The following is an 18,691-nucleotide window of genomic DNA, read 5'->3' as shown; positions in this document are numbered from 1 at the left end:
GGCCAGGTTTCATATCCTGTACAGATCAATGCATTAATCGAACGACCTGCAGCATTGGAGCTAACCCTCATCAAGATTCGTGGCTGAAGGTTCCCTTCAGCCCTGAAATAATCCACGGTCCCGTGTTTCGGCGACATTTAGCTTGTTTCTTAACAAAGTCTCCATTGATGTCTCGTTCCGTAAACGACTTTCGCATTCGCTACATGGGATCTCGTTCATTCTCGTTCGCAGATCGACATGAGATGGGAGCTTCCTCGTTGCGTCCAATGGCGCCGACTTGAACTAACGGAACCCCGCGGCAGCCCGCGGCATCCCGGCTACCGAAACTCAAAAGCAAGGATTGCATCAGCTCATCATCCATCTCGACAACACATGTATACTTCCCAATCTTTGCGATTGCCTGACACTGAAAAGGGTTGCTCAACTCGAGTATGCCACGACGTGGTTCGAACGTAAAAGGAGTAGATGCTGTCTCGAGGTCATCAGAATCACTAGGTATTTATCACAAAGTATCATCTTAGGCAGCAGTGAGGGCACAAAAGTATATACCTTTTTGTCAAAACGTGCCCTTCACTCTTGTGCGCGTGCTCGAAAGCTTGTTTTGACCCCTCACCAATCTTATATATACAGCATGCCTTAACAGTTCTTTCTATTGCACCTTTGGTCAAGAGGCTTCCCTGACCTCACTCTTTACCAACAATATGCCCTTGCTCGGCATACCCTCCTTATCCAGCAACCTCAAGAAGCGATATCCAAGCCTCAACCTGTCTAAACGAACACAAGCCCAAGCGGCCATGACATCAGGTCCAGGTACATCGTTCATGACCCTGAATGAAAGGAAAGCCAGTTCTGGAACAACACCCTCGACATTGAGAAACTCAACCGTCTCGCCTCCGAAGTCTGGACTGGTGCCTTTGCTTTTACCTGTTTCTCTACTGTACCCAATTTGCTTGACCTGTTCAGCAGTAGCATTTTCGTCGACCATGGCTGAGAGTGCATCTGGCTCTGTGTGCAGGCCAATCTTGACATAAGGGATGAACTTGGCAGGATCATCATGGCGGCTGAGTAGCGGGAGGTTCTGTGCTGCTATGATTGTGATAGCCACCCTTTCCAATGTCTTGCTAGGGATGTGAGACTCCTCAATGCTATGTTGTTCACTTGGGTCATGACGATATCCCTCAGGCTTGAGAACATATCCATCCGAGCCCATGAACATACCCTCGTTAAGTACCATGCCCAGGTCCCATGATTGCCAGTTGAGAGCCACGACCTGCACACCAGCACGCCAGAAAATGACAGGGTCGTAGTTGGACGAGTCAAACCGCATACCATGTGGATAAGTCCGCATGAGGAACTGTCTGTTATGAGAGAACAGAGCCTTTGGCATGCGTCTCTGGATAGCAAAGGCTGCATTCTCTGAAAGGGAAAAGATGTGATTTGGCATCGACGCTTCGGGCTCCTCTAGTGACTTGAAACTAATCCCTCGAGTATGAATACCAAGGCGGCTCAGTCGAGGGATGATTTTGGGTGGCTTGACCTTCTTGACCTTCTTCTCGTCCCCCTCCACAACAACCTCAAGCATGCTCTCGTCATCCGTACTATCAGGCGTGTCCTTGCCCTTTCCTTTGCCGTCCTCTGGAACATATTTGACCTTGACCAGAATCTTGTTCCTCAATTCGTGAGGAGATGGTAGGCAATCGGACTCGAACTCGGGTGCAGGGAGAAGATAGTCAGCCCAGACCTCCTCCATGATGTTGACCATTGCGCCTTGTTGTAGTGGAGAGCAGTGAACTTCCAGACTGACGATGAGTGGAAGATCAGACGTGGTAAAAGCATACTCTTTAACGGTCTGGCAGACGTCACGGAAGAGAACCTCTTTGGTGAGAGTAAATCCATGAAGGACTCTTGGCTCAGCGTCGATAACATCCAAGAGTCTGTCATCAACCGTCTTGCCATCGGGGTCAACAGGATCAAACTTATTCATGGCCCAACGCCCAATCTTGATGATGGCTCGATCTGCAAAGCCCATTTTCCTTGGCGCAGCTTCCCTAGAAACATCCTTCATTTCTCTTTCTGCTTCATCCTCTGAGCCGAATCCTGGCTTCCATTGTTCCTTGCCATCCCAGACATCAATCTCGATGCAGCGACATCCACGTAACAGGGCATCTCTGTACGCTTCAGTGCTCGAGTCGCTGGAAAGTTGGTTCCCGGTGAGGTAGGTGTTATGGCTTGAGCTGATGAAGTAGTTGTTCAATGGCCAGGTCAGATCTTGAGGAGCGGCCATTTCGAGAATGTTGCCACATGGTGATGTGAGATACTTGATGAGTTCAGGTAGATTTAACTCATCTTGATCGACAAGATAACTTGCCAGGCCATCGGGGTTTTCGACTTGGACGTGATGCATGAAGAGACCGATCTGGTCTCGATGCCAGGTGCCATTAGGTCCGGCATACTTGTTGAACAACTGGGTGAAATGGCTGAGGAAGGACTCTTCTAGATTTTCCTCAATGCCGTTGCGCTGGCCAGTCGGATGTCCACCACCAGCCCTGTATCTGGCGAGCGGGAAGTTCTCGGTCATTGATTTGACAGACATTGCGATCTCATGCAGAAAGACAGATGAAAAGCTTTAGTTCATAAAACACGCTCCATGAGCTTAGACTTTATAACATGAGGCCAAGACATAGCCTCATTCTTCATTTACGCCATCTGGTCGAGGCTTAATATTACGGGCTCGCCGTTTTAGATGCGGAAAAAAGACCGTGATGTCTGTGGGCCAATTCACTGTCAAGCTCATGAGGCATTGTGCTTGGCAAGCGAATAATATGAGAATGTTATACAAGCCGGTTGTTCGGCATTAGGCCATGCCTTGGCCCGCGCCTTGACCCTATACCAATGAGTGTTTTTTTACGGACCGACGAATCAGAGCGCGTATTTTGACTCCATTTGTTACTCAGCACCAAACTCGGTGGGCTTGACAAGACGGCATATAATTTGCGCCTAGATATAGTCCATCATAGCTCGCGGTTATTGTTTTCTTGGCCAGAGGTATGGTAATTCGGGTCAGGGGCAGCCAATCAGACTATGCCGTGTCCCAGTTAGAGAATTATTTCGAACCTCAGTTCGTCGAAAGATTTGTGGATCCACCTTATAGGGCTGGAGGAGGCAGCCAATTCTCTAACCAGTCTTGATGGAATGAACAAAATACCCTTTGGCGTATTGAAACAATAAAATGCAAACTCGCCAATTATTGCATTTATGAGCAGTGATTCAATTATAGCGACTTCCGATTTAGTGACTTGTCATGAAGCACTTTTGTAAAACCTCGTAACTAAGCCAATCATCAATGAGCCACGTATCAATTCTCGCATCACGACCCATCTTATAGCCGTCAGCATCCTACAGCATCACCTCCAGATCTCCATCATCCATCATGTCTGAGTCTTCAAAGAAAATCGTCTTCTACGACATCACTGCTCGCCAGCCGGTGGAGAAGAACTGCTTCTCTCCAAACCCGTGGAAGAGCAGATTTGCCCTCAACTTCAAGGGCGTCCCATACTCGACGTCATGGGTAGCCTTGCCAGACATCACCAAAGTGCGCACTAGCCTCAAGGTCCCCGCCTGTCGCAAATTCAACGATGGTAAAGAATTTTACACTCTGCCCATCATTGAGGATCCTTCAACTGGGTCTGTAGTCGGCGACTCCTTCGACATCGCTATTTACCTACAAAAGACCTACCCAAGCTCTGGCGGAGGGGACCTCTTCCCCACTCAGACGTTGGACTTTGACTTCAAGCATCCTTACATCCTCGTCCCCCTCTCCGAGTGGCGCGACAAGGAAAACCCCGAGTACGCCAAGTTCAATCTGAACATCGATGCGGCGTTTACTGCACATGTTCAATTGGGAGTTCAGGGAATGCCGTTCGATCCAGCTTCTGAGGAGGAGAGCAAGGCTGAGTTTGTCCGACGCGCGGGGGTAAAACAGTGGGACGATTTCGCGCTAGTTGGCGAGGCTCGGGACAAGGTGATGAAGTCTCTTCGAGAAATGCTGGGTAATCTTGCAAAACTGTTCACGAGGGACACGAGTGGTCCGTTTTTGCTTGGGAAGAAGGCCAGCTATGCGGACATGGTTGTTGGTGCGTGGCTGAGAATGCTGCATGCTACTCTGCCTGAGGATGAATGGGCTCAGATTGCGGGCTGGCACGATGGTACCTTTGGTCAGTTGCATGAGGCTCTGGATGCCTATGCAGAGGTTAAATAGATCTGATACAGTGTTGAAAGAACCCAAGATCTCTATAGAATAAACTCATGTCGGGCCGCGGACCCCGATACCCCACATATCTCGCGCAACGCCTCGGCTACCAATCTTGAATGTAACCCAAAGCTTTATATTTTTCTTGGATTGTTGGAACTCATCTGTGAAGCGCAAAGACATTCCCAATACACTTAGATCGCAGATTCGATTGTTCAGCAAGGCACCATGGCGCTGCTATCATGGTGCCAAGTCGCGTGGCACGCCTGCGTTTTGATCTGTCGAATCCTTCTGCTTGTCCCATCAGCTCTCTACTACATCATCCCAAGCAATCGTCCCCATGATATCTGGACACTACACCAAGCATTGGGTCGAAAGCTCATGTTCAACCTAATGCAGTTCTATACTAGTATTCGCCTCATAACCCCAATGCCAACGGAACGCAAGGATTTGGGGTCGCGGTTTATATCTATTCCGCCAGCGTCGGACCGAGATGTCTACCGTGGACCCTTGAAGGATGAGGTCATACAACCAGGTACGGTTCGGGCCGTATGGTACCCTGAAGCTCATGACTCGTCTTCACTGTCCAATCTGGCATCTGGAGAGTATCTTCTTCTTCACTTCCATGGCGGCGGTTATGTTTTGGGAAGCCCTCTACCACTCGACAGTGGGTATTTCGCTGGTGTGTTCGCAAGATACATAACACCCACGGTCCTGTTTGCTGGGTACAGATTGACATGCGTGCCAGAGGGGCGTTTCCCAGCAGCCCTTCAAGATGCTGTTACCGCCTATCTGAATGTCTTGTCTCTAGGGGTTTCAGCAGAAAACGTCATCGTCAGTGGTGACAGCGCTGGTGGCCATCTTGTCATCTCCTTACTGAGATATATCAGCGAGTACCTGCCAGACACTCCAAGCCCCAAGGCTGCTTTACTATGGTCTCCGTGGATCGATATTCCAGGAGCGACACCAGCGCATCACGTCCGACAACGAAAGAACTACAGCACGGATTATTTACCAGCCGACTTTGCTGAATGGGCGACCGAGTCCTTTGCTCCTCAAAGTATCATCGATCGGAATGGGCCATATGTCACTTTGAAGGGCAAACCGTTCAGAACCGAGACGAAGCTCTGGGCTCACATTGGAGATGCAGAACTCCTCTACGATGAAGTTGTCGAGTGGGCTCATGATATGAGAGAGGCTGGAAATGACGTGACTATACGCATTGAACATGGTGCCCCGCATGACATTGTTGAGAGCGGCCATATCAACGGGTTTCGAAGGGAAGGTGGACAAGCGGCCAAAGCTGCGGCGGAATGGCTGTGACATTGCCACTCAGTTTGGTATCCAATTGATATCACTTGCTGTTCGTCAAACAGCCGCGTGTGATTTTAGAACTTCCAGCATTGACGCATTAAATTCGTACTGACTTTATCTTACATCCACGGTCCATAGTTTGATATTACTACCTTTATCGAGGAACTTCTCCTTCAGTCGGCGCATTGACCGAGTGTGCATCCGCCGAATGAGCATCCGTTGCCTTTGTAACATCGTGTCGCAGTATGCTTTCCTGCGAGTCAAGCTCCGCGGCCCCAGATCCAAGATACTTCACGTTCGTCATGTTGCCTCGATCGTCGCTTCGCAATTTCCTACTGTCGCTGAGCTCAATATTTGAACGAGGTTGGCCGGTTCGGGAATTGCCGTAGTTCTGGTATCCGGAGGAGTTGTAGTTTTTATATCCTGGAGAGGATCCGAAGGCTCGGCGACCCAAGAGGGCATCGACGAGGGGTTGGAGTACTGGGATACAGCAGGCGATGATAATGGTACTCGCTTCGATGCTGGGAGGCGCAAGGTCAGTGCTCGTTCGTATGCCAGGGCATATCATGTTACTTACACAGTCCAGATCACAAGGTCGGAGGTCTCATCTACCAATTGTTAGTACAAGGACGCAAAACAGGCCAGATATCACATACAAGAGAAGTCTTTACTTGCAAGCGATGGCAGACGGGTGCATTTGTAGATGGCTACAATGGTAGCACTGAAGACGGATGTCAGCATTTTATCTGTATCTTCGTGCCAATGGGATACTTACATTGAGCCGATGCCTAAAGCAAACGACAACGCGATCTTCTTCCGTTTGTTCATTTGGAGATGGAACAGAACCACGGCAGGGTACACAGCAAGATACAAGTCCGTAAATGCAGACAAGGCTGGTCAAATGTCAGCCAGGCGTTCTTGGCATCAACGCAGTTTACCTACCGCCAGCAAAAATGGCAAAGTTGACAAGAACATAAGGACTCCAGCACTTCTTGTCGGTAATGGAGAACGTCCATTGGGACTCGACAGGCGAGCATTGGGCGAAGAGAATAATGATACATCCAATCAGTCCCATCATGCAACATCCAGCAAGCACCCAGAGAAATATCTTGTGTAATCGTCCGGGATTCATAAGTCGTGTAATGAGTGCGACGACGGCGAGCTTGGGAAACCCAAAGGCCATGACGCCAAATGGGAAGCCCAAGATGGTGTAGAGAATGACATTCTGCTGTTGGGTCACGTTCAAAAGATCGAAGTGTCTGCCATTACCGTTCCTAACAGCCACAACTGTAACGCCAACTTGGCACCATTCGAAGATCTTAAGATGGATTAGAGACACATAGACAAAAAGAGCGAGGGAACAAACCACTGCAACGATTGTGAACCAGTCATCAAGGTGCAACGCGCCTATGATCCGTTTTCGAGTATACACACGACCAGCAACAAAGATCGTACTCAGTATAGAGACAGTGATGACTAGCCCAAGAATAGTTGGACCTTTATCGGCTTCAAGATACGCCTGCGTGTGATGAGGAGGAGAAGAAGAAGACATTGTCTGCCAAGCGCATTCGTATACGAAAAATAACTCAAGACAGAATCTCATTCACTCATGTTGGTTGGGTCAAATCCAGAGGATTGGGTCTTATGTCCTGCAGGAACAAGAGACATGTTTGCAGAAAGGGGGGGGCAGAGCCGTTTGATCAGAGGCACAGGAGCCCAACCATGCTATACTTCTTGGGACCATGGATCATCGAACCTTTTGTCACGAATCTTGTCACAAGAAGCCGGGATTAACTTTTGTTAACGTGAAAAGGATTTTTGTTAATACGACTCTGCCGAAGGATTGGCAACCATGATGCCGCATTCCCCGAAACATTGCTTTTTATTCTCAAATATGTCGACATATACACCTAAGAACCGTTGAAGTGGTTAAATCTCGCAAGGTGGGCAGACTCCAAGTAGAAGGACAAGGTTGTCGGTGGAGTGATGTTGCAGATGTCGACGCGTAACGAACAACCAACAACCAACAACCGTTACTGATAGTGGGGGCCATTTCCGCTTCCCCGAATTCGACTGAGACTCAGGGGTTGAAGTGTCGATCCAAACCCTCCGAAGGATGTGTCGCCAAGGATTGTTCTAACCCTTGCTTGACACTTCAGAACCACCTGATATGACAATTGATTGTACTGCTTTTATCCCCGCCGTAACAGACAATTCCTCGCATGTTCTTCTCAGGCCACTGTAGTAGTGAAGAGAATGAGGGTGTTGTCTATTAAGATAGCGAGATACTTGATATTATTGAGTGTTTGCGATTTACCGCGTATTTATACTACGTACCTCGTATGTTCGGCTCTTCCCAGTCGTCATTTTGCTTGGCACACCAGGACCCAAAGTAGCGTAATTGGCGAAGCGGGCCAATTTCCCGCTGCTAGCTACCGTCCGTTGGCTCTGCTCTTGGCGACCACTTTTCTCCATTCTTCGCTGTGACAGGTTCTAGTCTCTTCTATACGGCATGAAGACGAAAAAAAGGCCTCCTCTACTGTCGTGCTTAAACATATTGATATCTTGGTATCCCTTTTCAATTCTGAAAAGTCGTTGCCTTCAGATGAATATTGTTCCTTTATCTTTTTAGGGATCTGTTCTACTTTCTCGCTATCCCTTCGCTTGCGTTGAGCCTGGTGTCAAGTTGTCGTCTCTTTCCCCTCTAACAAGGGTTTGAGCAACTGTGTTGGTTCGACGTAGCACTCGGGGAAGCCCCTGATCAGGATCATAACCATGCTGTTGGTTCGACGTTGCAACTGCTAGGTCCGCAACGGAGCTTTGTCCCAGCTACCCGTTAACTTAACGCAGATCGTTCTCTGTGTCCTGGCAAACGTATCAATGTCGTCGTATGATCCAGTGATCGGCACTGGCAGACCTCTCTCAACGAACCAGTACATCTTGTCATATCCTTGGTATGCAAAAGGTTTACCAGGAAGGTGGTGTCAGGCCGTTTCGAAGATCTTCTGAAAGCAACCCGAACGACTGGACTCTACGAGGCTCCTCTGCCAGGCTTCTAATTGGCCAAGCTCACAACCACATGCAACAGAATGGACCTGTAACGGTTGGAGGATTGAGGGTCGACCAACAGCCAAGCCATCATGCCATGCATTGACGAGCTCTGGGCACTTCTGCATGTCAAGGCTGCTTTCTTTTCTTTTTTATTGCCGTTGATCCCTCCTGAATCACTCACTCGCGGACATTACCTTGCTTGCACTTTCTCAAGTGGATCATAAGTTTTATACACAAGGCATTTCTTTTCACAAAGTCCTTCATTATGGCTGACACAACTGTTTCTCACACAAACGGACATACTGTCCCGGAAACGGAATACCGTGGAACCGAGAAGAAGCTCGAAAGTTCCGTCTCAGCTTTGAGTTCCTCTGGATCTTCGGACGGCACCCCAGATGCCACCAACGGTACCAAGTCGGAAGAGCCCGATGTGTCTATTGCCCTGAACGCCGCCAACATTGACGCCGTCCCCTCTCTGATCAAAGAGATTAATGCTCTTAGCGGCGATCTAGGTAGTGATGACCCAACAGCGCGCCTCAAGCTCATGGCAAAGGCCAAGAGCCTCTGGCAGTCACTCGAGACTCCCAGAGAGACCATGCTTCGCCATGTTTGGGCCGAGCCATCGCTTCACTGCGCCTTGACGGCTGGTACCGTCAAGGAAGTCTGGACTCATGTCGCCAAGATCGATGGACCGTTCAAAGTCGCTGATGTCGCTAAGGAGAAGAACATTGAGCCTGCTCTTCTTGGTGAGCGCATCACTATCTCAGCTCCTGTATCATTTCACTAATAATATGAAGCTCGTCTTGTGCGCCATGTCTCGTCCATGGGCTACATCACCGAGATTGATCAGGATACATACCAAGCCACAAACTTCATCAAGTCGATGGCTTTCCCATTCATCAACGCTGGATACCCTTGCATGTGAGAACACTCTCAAGACTCTGGTATACATCTGATGCTGACTTTATCTCTAGCTCCGGAGCCTGCCTCAACGCTCTCGGTCAATTCCATGAATGGGCCGACGCCAACTCGTGGAAGGATGCCACTGACATAAGCAACTCTCCCCTGCAGCTTGGTTACAAGACAGAAAAGACATTTTTCGAGCATCTTCACACCAACCCGCCATATGGTCAATTGTTCCATCTTCACATGGGTGGCTACCGTCAAGGTCGACCATCTTGGATGGATGCAGGTTTCTTCCCCGTACAAGAGAAGCTTATCAATGGCTTTGAGAAGTCGGATGATGCTCCTCTGCTGGTTGATATCGGTGGCTCATTTGGACATGATATTGGAGAGTTCTGCCGCAAGTTCCCCGATGCCCCAGGTCGTCTCGTCCTTCAGGATCTTCCCGTCGTGATTGATCAGATCACTTCACTGGACAACAAGATTGAGCGAATGAAGTATGACTTCTATACCGAGCAGCCCATCAAAGGTAAGGAGTCCTGCGTCCCTTGCAGTGATTCTTTCTAACCTGACTCTAGGTGCCCGTGCATACTACATGCACTCCGTCCTTCATGACTGGTCAGACGACACTTGTCTCAAGATTCTAGCGCAGGTTAAAGCTGCCATGAAGCCTGGATACAGCAAGCTCCTGATCAACGAGAACGTCATCCCCAACACTGGTGCTCAATGGGAGGCTACGGCATTGGACATTATGATGCTTACTCTGCTTGCGTCGCGGGAACGTACACAAGAGAACTGGGAGAAGCTTCTCGGCGAGGCTGGACTGAAGATCTGCAATATCTGGACGGTCGCAAATGGAGTTGAGAGTCTGATCGAGTGCGAGTTGGCTTGAGCGAGCAGTACTCACGAAGTTAGCTACTGCCGAATGTTGGTGGCTTCTCATTGACGTAGAACACGATAGATCATACATACACAGCATCATGAAGGAAAATAAAGATGATTAGTATCTCAAGGGATTCAAGCACTATCAATAGATTAATTCCGACCTAATGATACCTTGGTGCGTGCGTTTTGAACAGAAGCAGACAGAGATTAGACTCCTCATCCATTACTCCTCCCCGGAACATCATTCTTGAAGTGCGTCATCATAGTCCTGTTGCTCAGCCTCTCCGTCTTCAGCCTCATCTTCCTTTCCGACCGACGAACTGCATCCAATTCCTTCTTTCTCTGCAGGAGGAAACTCCTCTGTTCTGATGACGTCAGATGTATCAGACTCTGCTGGTCTTTGACACTCAGTCGCGCTAATTGAGACGCAAGTGCTGCGTCTTTTTTATCTCTGGCTGTGAGTGCATCAGAAGCTGCATGACTGGGAAGAGGTGCTCGGTTCTCCCGAGTCTCTTCTTGAGGCGATGTTCGGCGTGGTTTGGTGGTGGGAGCATCGCGATGTGAAAGGATCTTGCCAGATGATAGCCGAAGACTCTCGTTATCGACTGAAACCGCATTTTCTCGACCGTGAGCCCTGAGACCCTCTAGGTCATAAAACTCCTGCATCTCGTCCGTCAACTCAACCCTGCAGTGACCTTTGTCTCTCATATGCTGCTGAATTCCCTCTACCGTCCGTCTTCGTGTCCCGCAGTAGATGCACTCGCGGTATGTGGCCACCAGAAAGTAAAGATACCATATCACTGTCTCCAAGTCCACGATTAAATGGTCTCGGAAGGGGATGCGTAGACCGTGAGCTGTTTCCATGTGAATGAGGCTCTTATCAAAGCTTTCGTCATTGTGCGTGCAGATGATGCACCTGGTTGAATCAAATTCAGGGATCGCACTGCCCGAAGTTTCGTCTCCGGTTTCATCGTCGGTACCTGAGCGCTCGTCTTCGGGGTCGTTGCTTGTATGCGAAAATGTATCGCTGTCCTCAGTCGGTTGCTCGATTAGACCTGAAGCAGCCGCACGATTCCTCAAGGCTTGGACACTGGTAATATGTCAGTATGCACGTGTCTAGCATTATATGCGCATGCTGAAACTTACTGAGCCTCACTCTTGGCATGCACTCGGTGCTCCTGGCTGTTGTCAAAGGAGACATCGCAAAGTGAACAAGATGGTTTCGTTGATGTCATGGTTTCAGATGAGCGTAGTGTGATTTTTGCAGCAAGTGTTCAACCAACTGTTTTCAAATAATTCAGAGCGCGTGCTGCATTTAAATAACCATCAAGAAGTATTCTTCTGATGCGTTAAGCTGCTGATGATCGCGTGACTCACTGCCGGGTGGGGCTGTCTCAATCAGGAAGCTGTTCAAGATTTGCTGGCGCTGGATAAATCGAACCCTGTCAGTCATTATGATTCATCGATAATCAGCTAAATCCAGATAGTCAGGTATTTCACAAGAGAAAGTCACTGACTGTCAGAAATTACTATCTGATAGCTGTGTTTACGACGACATGACGCTATGGAGAGAAGAGCATCCGACACTTGTGTCACCAGATGAACTTTTGGCTGTAGCCATCAGCCTCATCATGCCACCAAGCAAATGACCTCATTCGAGCTATAGGTTTTCAGGCAAAAGTCAGAGGCTTAGCATCATGAAAAACCAAACAGAGAGATGGAAGGTATTGAAGGGACAGAAAGTTTAAATGGTAGATGAAATTATTAAATGATTCTAAACACTATTTATTACAAGACTATTATTTGCCACTATCGGACCAATCTGAGATGCAAAACTGACTCCAGGTGTTGAGTCAATGAAAAACAACTTATGAGATGAGCATCGACTAATTGCGACCTTACGCCTTCTTCTTCTTTCCAAGGTTCCACTTCTTGACGCGGAACAGGTAATAAGATGCAACAGCAATGAAGATGTTGAAGCCAATGTAAGCCCAAACAATGCCAAAGTTGCGCCATCTCTCGGTGTAGTAGATCCTGTTTCCAGCCATAAACTGGTCGGCGTTGGACAGAGAACAGTACTGACACTGCGATGTCGCATCAGGGTTCTGTAGCTGACCGGGAGCCTGCTTCAGATAGTCCGCCATGTAATCGCCACAGGTCTGGCCCGATGGAGGATTAAAGACAGAGACCTCGGATCGTGAACACTCGACAAGACGTCCACCCAGTTCGGTAGATACAATACCGGCAACCCAGTAGGTGAAAGGACTAACACGATACATGAAAATCCAGAAACCTGGAAGAGCATCGGGAGACTGCAAAACACCACAGAAGGTCAAGCTCATGAGAACCAAGAGAGTGACAATCGACGAGGCAGTGAGAGCATCAGGAAGAGCAGCGATGGTCATCTGAGCAAAGGAGCTGGCATATAGCATGAGCTGGATCATGAAGAGAAGGACAAGGCCTTGACGGGCTGAGCTCTGGACGCCCATGACAGGGTAGTAGAAGCAGGCATACATGAGAATGCCAGTGAGAGCCTGCCAGGGGATTTCGACGATGACGTTGGCAATGATGAAAGCCTTCCAAGAGTAGGCCTTGCTGGGTCGTTCTCGGACTTCGTACAGGTCACGCTGGGTGATGAAGTGCGGTTGGATCTAAACGGGTCAGTATGTTACATGACTCACGGCGATAGAGGGCTTACCTGTTGAACAAGAGTAGAGAAGACGGTGATGATCATGAAGACGGAGAAGATGACATTCTGCATGCCGGCAGACGAGTTGTCGGGCTTGTAGAAAGAGAAGCCGACGAAAAGACCAGAGATCATACCAAGAATGAGCTTCGACATGATATACGTGGGCATTCTCCAGTACTGCTGGAAGACTCGCGTGGTGACCTCTCGAAGCTGTGTGCGGAACGGCATGGCAAACTCAGACTGACTGGCAAAATCGTCTTGGGGGTTCTTGGACGACATCTCAGATGCAATCCTACCGACTTCAGCTTCGACAGCGAGACGCTCTTGGCTGCGTTGCCAAACAGTGTGCCAGTCTTCACCTTGGGAGCTGGTAGCATTGTTGACGATCTCGAGCATCCATTCAGCAGGGTTCTCGTCATCACCACAAGCTCGAGCACCCTCCTTCTCAAAGTAGTCAAGCAGAGTACGCGAGTTCTGACCGATTTCTCCAAAGTACACGGTCTTACCACCACGAGCAAGGAAGAGAAGGCGATCAAACTCCTGGAACAGAATTGCACTGGGCTGATGGACGGTGCAGAGGATAGCTTGTCCTGCGTCGGCAAGCTTGCGAAGGAAGGCAACGATAGCCCAAGAGCTCTGAGAGTCGAGACCGCTGGTAGGTTCATCGAGGAAGAGTAGTAGCTTGGGCTTGGCAGCGAGTTCGACACCGATAGTCAGAAGCTTGCGTTGCTCAACGTTGAGACCTTCTCCAGGGACACCGACGACAGCGCTGGCAAAGTCTCGCATGTTGAGCATGTCAATGACCTTCTCAACCCATTCGTGCTTCTCCTCGTCGCTCACGGTTGAGGGTTGACGGAGCATGGCGCTGAAGCGGAGACTCTCGCGGACTGTGGAGGTTTCGAGATGAAGATCTGAGACGTGTTAGTACTGAACCAAGTCGATTAATACGGGGACGTCACTCACCTTGCTGCTGGACGTATCCTGTCTTGCGTTGGAAGCTGGCATCAAGAGGTCTTCCATTGACAAGCATGTCTCCAGTGATGACACCCATGGTAGTTCGCTGAGCCAAAACATCAAGAAGAGTGGTCTTTCCGGCACCACTGACACCCATCAGAGCTGTGAGAGTACCGGGCTTAACCCAACCAGTGACGTGATCCAGAAGACGTCTCGGTTCACCCTTGATTTCAATGTCATATACAACATCCTTCCAAGTGAAGATGTCTGTCTGTGGTTCGAGTCCAGCAGTAGAGTCCTGGCCCTCATTGGTCTTCTCAGGCACAGCGAGCTGCTCATTGGTCACGCTCCTATCAACACCATCCTGAAGATGAGCGGGGACCTGACCACGCTGGAAGACAAGAACCTCAGCCTTGCTAGCGGTCTTGGAGTTGAGTTCAGTGGCGATGAAGTAGATGAGCATGAAGCCAACGAGGAAGGCGATGAGGATACCGAAGTTGCGCCAGACGTGCGAGTAGGAGTATCGGTAGTTGGTCTCGATGAAGGCATCACCACTGACTGTTCGCTGTCCCGCTACAGCTCCAACAGCTGAGCAGATAAATGAATCGCCGCTGAGTCCAGAGTAGGAGGGTATGAACTGTGAACAGTCAAACTCGCGACCGTGGAACTCGTTGGCGACCAGGATCTCGAAGGCGTAGTAAATAGGGTTAATCCATCTGTAACCGTTAGCAGGCACTCAGTAGCTAGTAAGATGTCATCTCACCTGATCCAACCGAACCAATCGACCATCTGCGGAACACGAATCATAAAACCAGTGTAGATAACAAGCGCCAGGACCATAATACCAGCCAACATCATAGCTTGAGAAACCGTCTTCGTAACAGCAGCCATGGTTCTGAAGATAGCAGACATGACAAACGTCGAGATGTACGTGATGAGGAAGAACAGGAAGAAGTTACCAGGCTCGCGACGAAGGCCAGCCAAGAAGTAGAGAATGATGTTGAAGACAGTAGCCGAGATGAACTTGATGGGTATGTCCGCCACGATACCAGAGATGGCTTCAGCAGCAGGATGGTAGAATGCGTAGGAGGCGTGCTTCTCGACGATGGGGCGCTGGGAGTACAGGTTGTTGATCTCGGAGATGGCGGCGAGTGCATTCATGAGAATACCCATGAAGAGAACAGCGCCTTTGGAGTAGAAGCTAGCAGATCCATTGCCAGTGCCGTAGTAGACCGAACCGATAATGAGAGACATGATTACATCGATGGCGACATGTGTTGCGGTCGCTGAGAGATCGTTCCAGATTCGCTGGTAGGCGCGCTTGGTCGTCAGGCGGATCTGCGTTGCTATGCTGATGATGTATGGAGACTTGGGTCGAGCATGCTTATCCTGGCTGAACATATCGTCAGTACATCGTTGATATCTCGGGGTTGAGATACTTACACAAGGGCCTTGCGCTCTCGCAGAGGAGCAATAGCCTCAGAGCGGTTATCAGAAGGATAATCCTGCTGATACACCTCAATCTCGTCACGAAGCTTCTTGCACTCAGGCGAGTTATGCCAGTAGAGCTCAAACTCCTCAGCCGTACGAGGAACCTTGTTCTCCATACCTGGTCGTGCCTTTCGCTCTTGAGGGTTGGTCACGGATGTGAGGAAGTCGCCTGCTGTCTGACGAGCAGGGCATTCCCAGCCCATTCTCTCAAAGTACGCCTTGGCCTTGCTGGCGGGGCCGAAGTAGATCTGGCGACCTTCGTACAAGACGACCGCCTTGTCGAAGAGGTCGTAGATGGCCTGGCTGGCCTGGTAGATTGCCAGGGCGTTGGCAGAGCCAGTGTAGTCGGAAGCTAGGCGAATGGCTTGGGCAAACTTGAGAGCAGTCGCTGAGTCCAGACCTCGTGTGCTTTATACATGTCAGTTTCATAACTCGTCACTCATCACTGGTACTAACCTGTTATCCCATGCAGCCATTGGCGACTGAGCAAGCATCATCTCAGCAATACTGACACGCTTTCGCTCACCACCCGAGACACCACGGATAAAGTCATTGCCGACCTTGGTGTTGTACGTATGGCTCAAGCCACAGATTGCCATGACGATCTTGGTGGCGTTCTTGACCGTCTCCTCGCGTGTTCCGTCGAGGCCGAGCTTTTCGGGGTCGGAGGGGAGACGGCATGCAGCAGCGAACTCGAGGGTTTGACCGACCGTGAGATGAGGGAAATGCTTGTCGACCTGTTTATGAAATTGTTAGCAGACTTCAAGGTGAATTGATTGAATGCATACCTCTTGGTTGTAACCAGTCTCGCCCTTAAATTCCTTCATCATGTCCTTCTGCGAGATACCATTGTACGTAATCATCGACTCCTCTCCAAGATGCAGACCCTCAAGCTCACCCGTCATGGTCTTGAGCAGCGTCGAACATCCCGAGCCAGGACGACCAAGAACAATGAGCGTCTCACCACCTCGAAGAAGCCCATCAAACTGATGAAGAATCCTCTTCGGCTCTTTCTTCCCCGACTTTAAATGCTCGCCAATCCTCAACGGCGCCTGAATAATATCCGCCACCGTTTTCTGAAGCTGCAGCGCCGCTCCCGTACCATACACACTTAAGTTCTTAAACGCGACACCAGCGCTCTTGGGACCAACACCCGCCTCCTGCAATTGATGCATAAAAGCCGGTAGCCATTTCGACAGGTCGAAGGCTTTGTTTGTAGGGTCCAATGCAGGGTCTTCTTCATTGATGGTAGCGATTCTGGAGGGGACGGTGGCGAAGCTCTGTCTGCGGCGTTGTGAAATGCCTGTCGCGATTCTTTGGAGTTCTTGTTGGTCTTGCTCGTCCATGATCATGGTGTTGCTTCGTGTGAGGGGCGACGGGCGGGTGTATGTGCCCTCGCTTCCCGTTGAATGCTCCATTTCAATTGAGTCTGGTGGACTCTCTGTTGAGTGTCGCGGCGTCATTTTGGAGCTGTTCAAGAAAGGTAAGCCCTTTCGATGCTGTTGTTTGTTGTGTTTTTGTGTAAATCTGACTGGAATGTGACTGTCGAAAAACAGAGTCAAGCGTCTCTGACCCGTTGTCAGGCAATTGATCAGCCAAATTAAGATTAAAAGAGTAGTGAATTGTCTATGGAATGATTGACTTTCTGGGGGAAATGAATTGGGCTTTAAGTTAGATAACAGCAACCTCATAAACTTCAAACCTCCCCAAGTGCCGGGCCCGACAGCTCCCCGACAATGCTGTCATTAGAGACAAGAGACATGGTCGGAGCTTCGGTAGCCTCAAAGTATGCGTCTGACATACTTCAGCCACGCTGACACTCTATTCCATTTCGTCCAAAGAGTCGGGCTGCCTGAGTTCCCGCTAGTCCGACAACAGCGGCCGTAGACGCTGGCTAGGCTGGCCACGCATGAAAGAAGACGGGGATTCGCTGCCGTGGGAAAACTAAGGCAGCAATTAAGTTTGTGCCGGTATTTTAGTGCTTGGATCTGCGGCGGAGTGTCGGGGGTTATGGGACATCCCTGCTCCGCTTCTTGCGGTCTCGTCCGCGGAGGCCGGCAGTTACGTTTACCCGTCAGGCGCGCTGACTCACCCACTTCTCACTCACTGTTTTTTCGGATCTTGCATTGTGACGTCACGGTAGATCGTAGATAACGGTGTTTAAGGGACCCGAGAACTCCATCTGCGGTGTTTCCGTCGGGTTATTTTTCTTATTCGCGAGTCTCGGCACATGCAATGAGGTCATGGCTCAACGTTTCAATCGTGTCTGCGAATTAACTTTACCTGCGCCTCTACTGTTATCAACCTCGAAGGTTAATTTCTCGGGACTTGTGTCAGCGCATTGTCGCATTGGCAAGGGAAACCTGCATTGGCGCAGCAACGAAACTGTCATTGTGTTTTCGATGCCAGGTGTTCTTTAATTTTTCCTTTAAAAAAAAAAATAAGGTCTGAACAGAAGATCCAATTGACAGATTGGGCATGGCTGCTGCAACGCGGTTGTAAGCCGTGAGATTAGGACAAGCTGCTTTTTCTCGAAAGTATCTTTAGAGCAGAAGCTCATATCCTTGGGGAAATGCCGGAAGCCTAATCATCTTCTGTATTGTTTTAGTATTAATTGTTTATTTATTACAACATTGAGGCCACTCAGAATATTCTCGACTGACATCTGGCATCAAACCCTCGCATATAGGGTAGTCTTGCCTCCAAATAGCGGATCTGAGGAAATTCCGCGAGTGAAAAATTGTTAGCGTATCCCTCGGGGTCTGGGGTCTCCGTGTCTCGGATAAACTAACGTGAACTCCTCCGGTAGTTCACTTAATCCGTAACCTCCGATGCTCTAGCCCATTTTTGTTATCGATCTTTTTCGTTTCATCTCGTTGTTGTCTAGCTTCAGTTTCGTCAGTCTCGGCGTCATCATCGTTAGTCTCGTTACTGGTAAGTTGTTCAACCTGGCCATCTTTCGATAATCTTTGCAGACTTAGATTGTTTATATCCATATTAAACAGATATTTCATTTGTTGAAGGACAATCACTGATCCCGACCGCGGAATGCAAAGATCGCCGGCTGAGCGTCTGGTAAATTGGCCTCCCATCGTATCCAAGATTGAGCTGCCAATTCAGCACAATTATCTGAACTGGTGGATGTTCAAGAAAGA

At 49.4% G+C, this 18,691-nt stretch overlaps 7 protein-coding genes across 7 annotated transcripts; 3 read left to right on the top strand and 4 right to left on the bottom strand.

The window, feature by feature from the left end:
- Positions 1 to 21: 21 nt before the first annotated feature.
- FOIG_15495 (uncharacterized protein) lies at positions 22 to 2,717 on the bottom strand. The gene has a single exon (XM_031216858.1). It carries the CDS (start codon positions 2,591 to 2,593, stop codon positions 665 to 667), a length of 1,929 nt encoding a protein of 642 aa, XP_031053432.1. The 5' UTR covers positions 2,594 to 2,717; the 3' UTR covers positions 22 to 664.
- A 463-nt stretch (positions 2,718 to 3,180) lies between these two features.
- FOIG_15494 (uncharacterized protein) lies at positions 3,181 to 4,349 on the top strand. Its single transcript, XM_031216857.1, has one exon. It carries the CDS (start codon positions 3,431 to 3,433, stop codon positions 4,256 to 4,258), a length of 828 nt encoding a protein of 275 aa, XP_031053431.1. The 5' UTR covers positions 3,181 to 3,430; the 3' UTR covers positions 4,259 to 4,349.
- A 128-nt stretch (positions 4,350 to 4,477) lies between these two features.
- FOIG_15493 (uncharacterized protein) lies at positions 4,478 to 5,572 on the top strand (the record flags this gene model as incomplete). The annotated part of the gene is made up of 1 exon (XM_031216856.1): positions 4,478 to 5,572. One exon carries the CDS (start codon positions 4,478 to 4,480, stop codon positions 5,570 to 5,572), a length of 1,095 nt encoding a protein of 364 aa, XP_031053430.1.
- Positions 5,573 to 5,633: 61 nt separating this feature from the next.
- Positions 5,634 to 7,328, bottom strand: FOIG_15492 (uncharacterized protein). Its single transcript, XM_031216855.1, has 6 exons — positions 6,930 to 7,328; positions 6,506 to 6,881; positions 6,339 to 6,456; positions 6,220 to 6,284; positions 6,141 to 6,171; positions 5,634 to 6,084 (listed from the first exon to the last, which is right to left on the bottom strand). Exons 1-6 carry the CDS (start codon positions 7,164 to 7,166, stop codon positions 5,718 to 5,720), a joined length of 1,194 nt encoding a protein of 397 aa, XP_031053429.1. The 5' UTR covers positions 7,167 to 7,328; the 3' UTR covers positions 5,634 to 5,717.
- A 1,551-nt stretch (positions 7,329 to 8,879) lies between these two features.
- On the top strand, positions 8,880 to 10,409 carry FOIG_15491 (uncharacterized protein; the record flags this gene model as incomplete). The annotated part of the gene is made up of 4 exons (XM_031216854.1): positions 8,880 to 9,360; positions 9,412 to 9,535; positions 9,589 to 10,046; positions 10,096 to 10,409. The coding sequence occupies 4 exons, from the start codon at positions 8,880 to 8,882 to the stop codon at positions 10,407 to 10,409; spliced, it is 1,377 nt and encodes a 458-aa protein (XP_031053428.1).
- Positions 10,410 to 10,618: 209 nt separating this feature from the next.
- Positions 10,619 to 11,637, bottom strand: FOIG_15490 (uncharacterized protein; the record flags this gene model as incomplete). The annotated part of the gene is made up of 2 exons (XM_031216853.1): positions 10,619 to 11,492; positions 11,549 to 11,637. 2 exons carry the CDS (start codon positions 11,635 to 11,637, stop codon positions 10,619 to 10,621), a joined length of 963 nt encoding a protein of 320 aa, XP_031053427.1.
- Positions 11,638 to 12,136: 499 nt separating this feature from the next.
- On the bottom strand, positions 12,137 to 17,340 carry FOIG_15489 (ATPase). Its single transcript, XM_031216852.1, has 7 exons — positions 16,325 to 17,340; positions 15,993 to 16,273; positions 15,489 to 15,944; positions 14,809 to 15,438; positions 14,055 to 14,761; positions 13,101 to 14,002; positions 12,137 to 13,053 (listed from the first exon to the last, which is right to left on the bottom strand). The coding sequence occupies exons 1-7, from the start codon at positions 17,225 to 17,227 to the stop codon at positions 12,301 to 12,303; spliced, it is 4,632 nt and encodes a 1,543-aa protein (XP_031053426.1). The 5' UTR covers positions 17,228 to 17,340; the 3' UTR covers positions 12,137 to 12,300.
- Between the last annotated feature and the right edge of the window lie 1,351 nt (positions 17,341 to 18,691).

This window comes from Fusarium odoratissimum (genome assembly GCF_000260195.1).
Source record: "Fusarium odoratissimum NRRL 54006 unplaced genomic scaffold supercont1.53, whole genome shotgun sequence".
Taxonomy (NCBI): domain Eukaryota; kingdom Fungi; phylum Ascomycota; class Sordariomycetes; order Hypocreales; family Nectriaceae; genus Fusarium; species Fusarium odoratissimum.
This window is presented reverse-complemented; position numbering and strand designations above follow the sequence as displayed.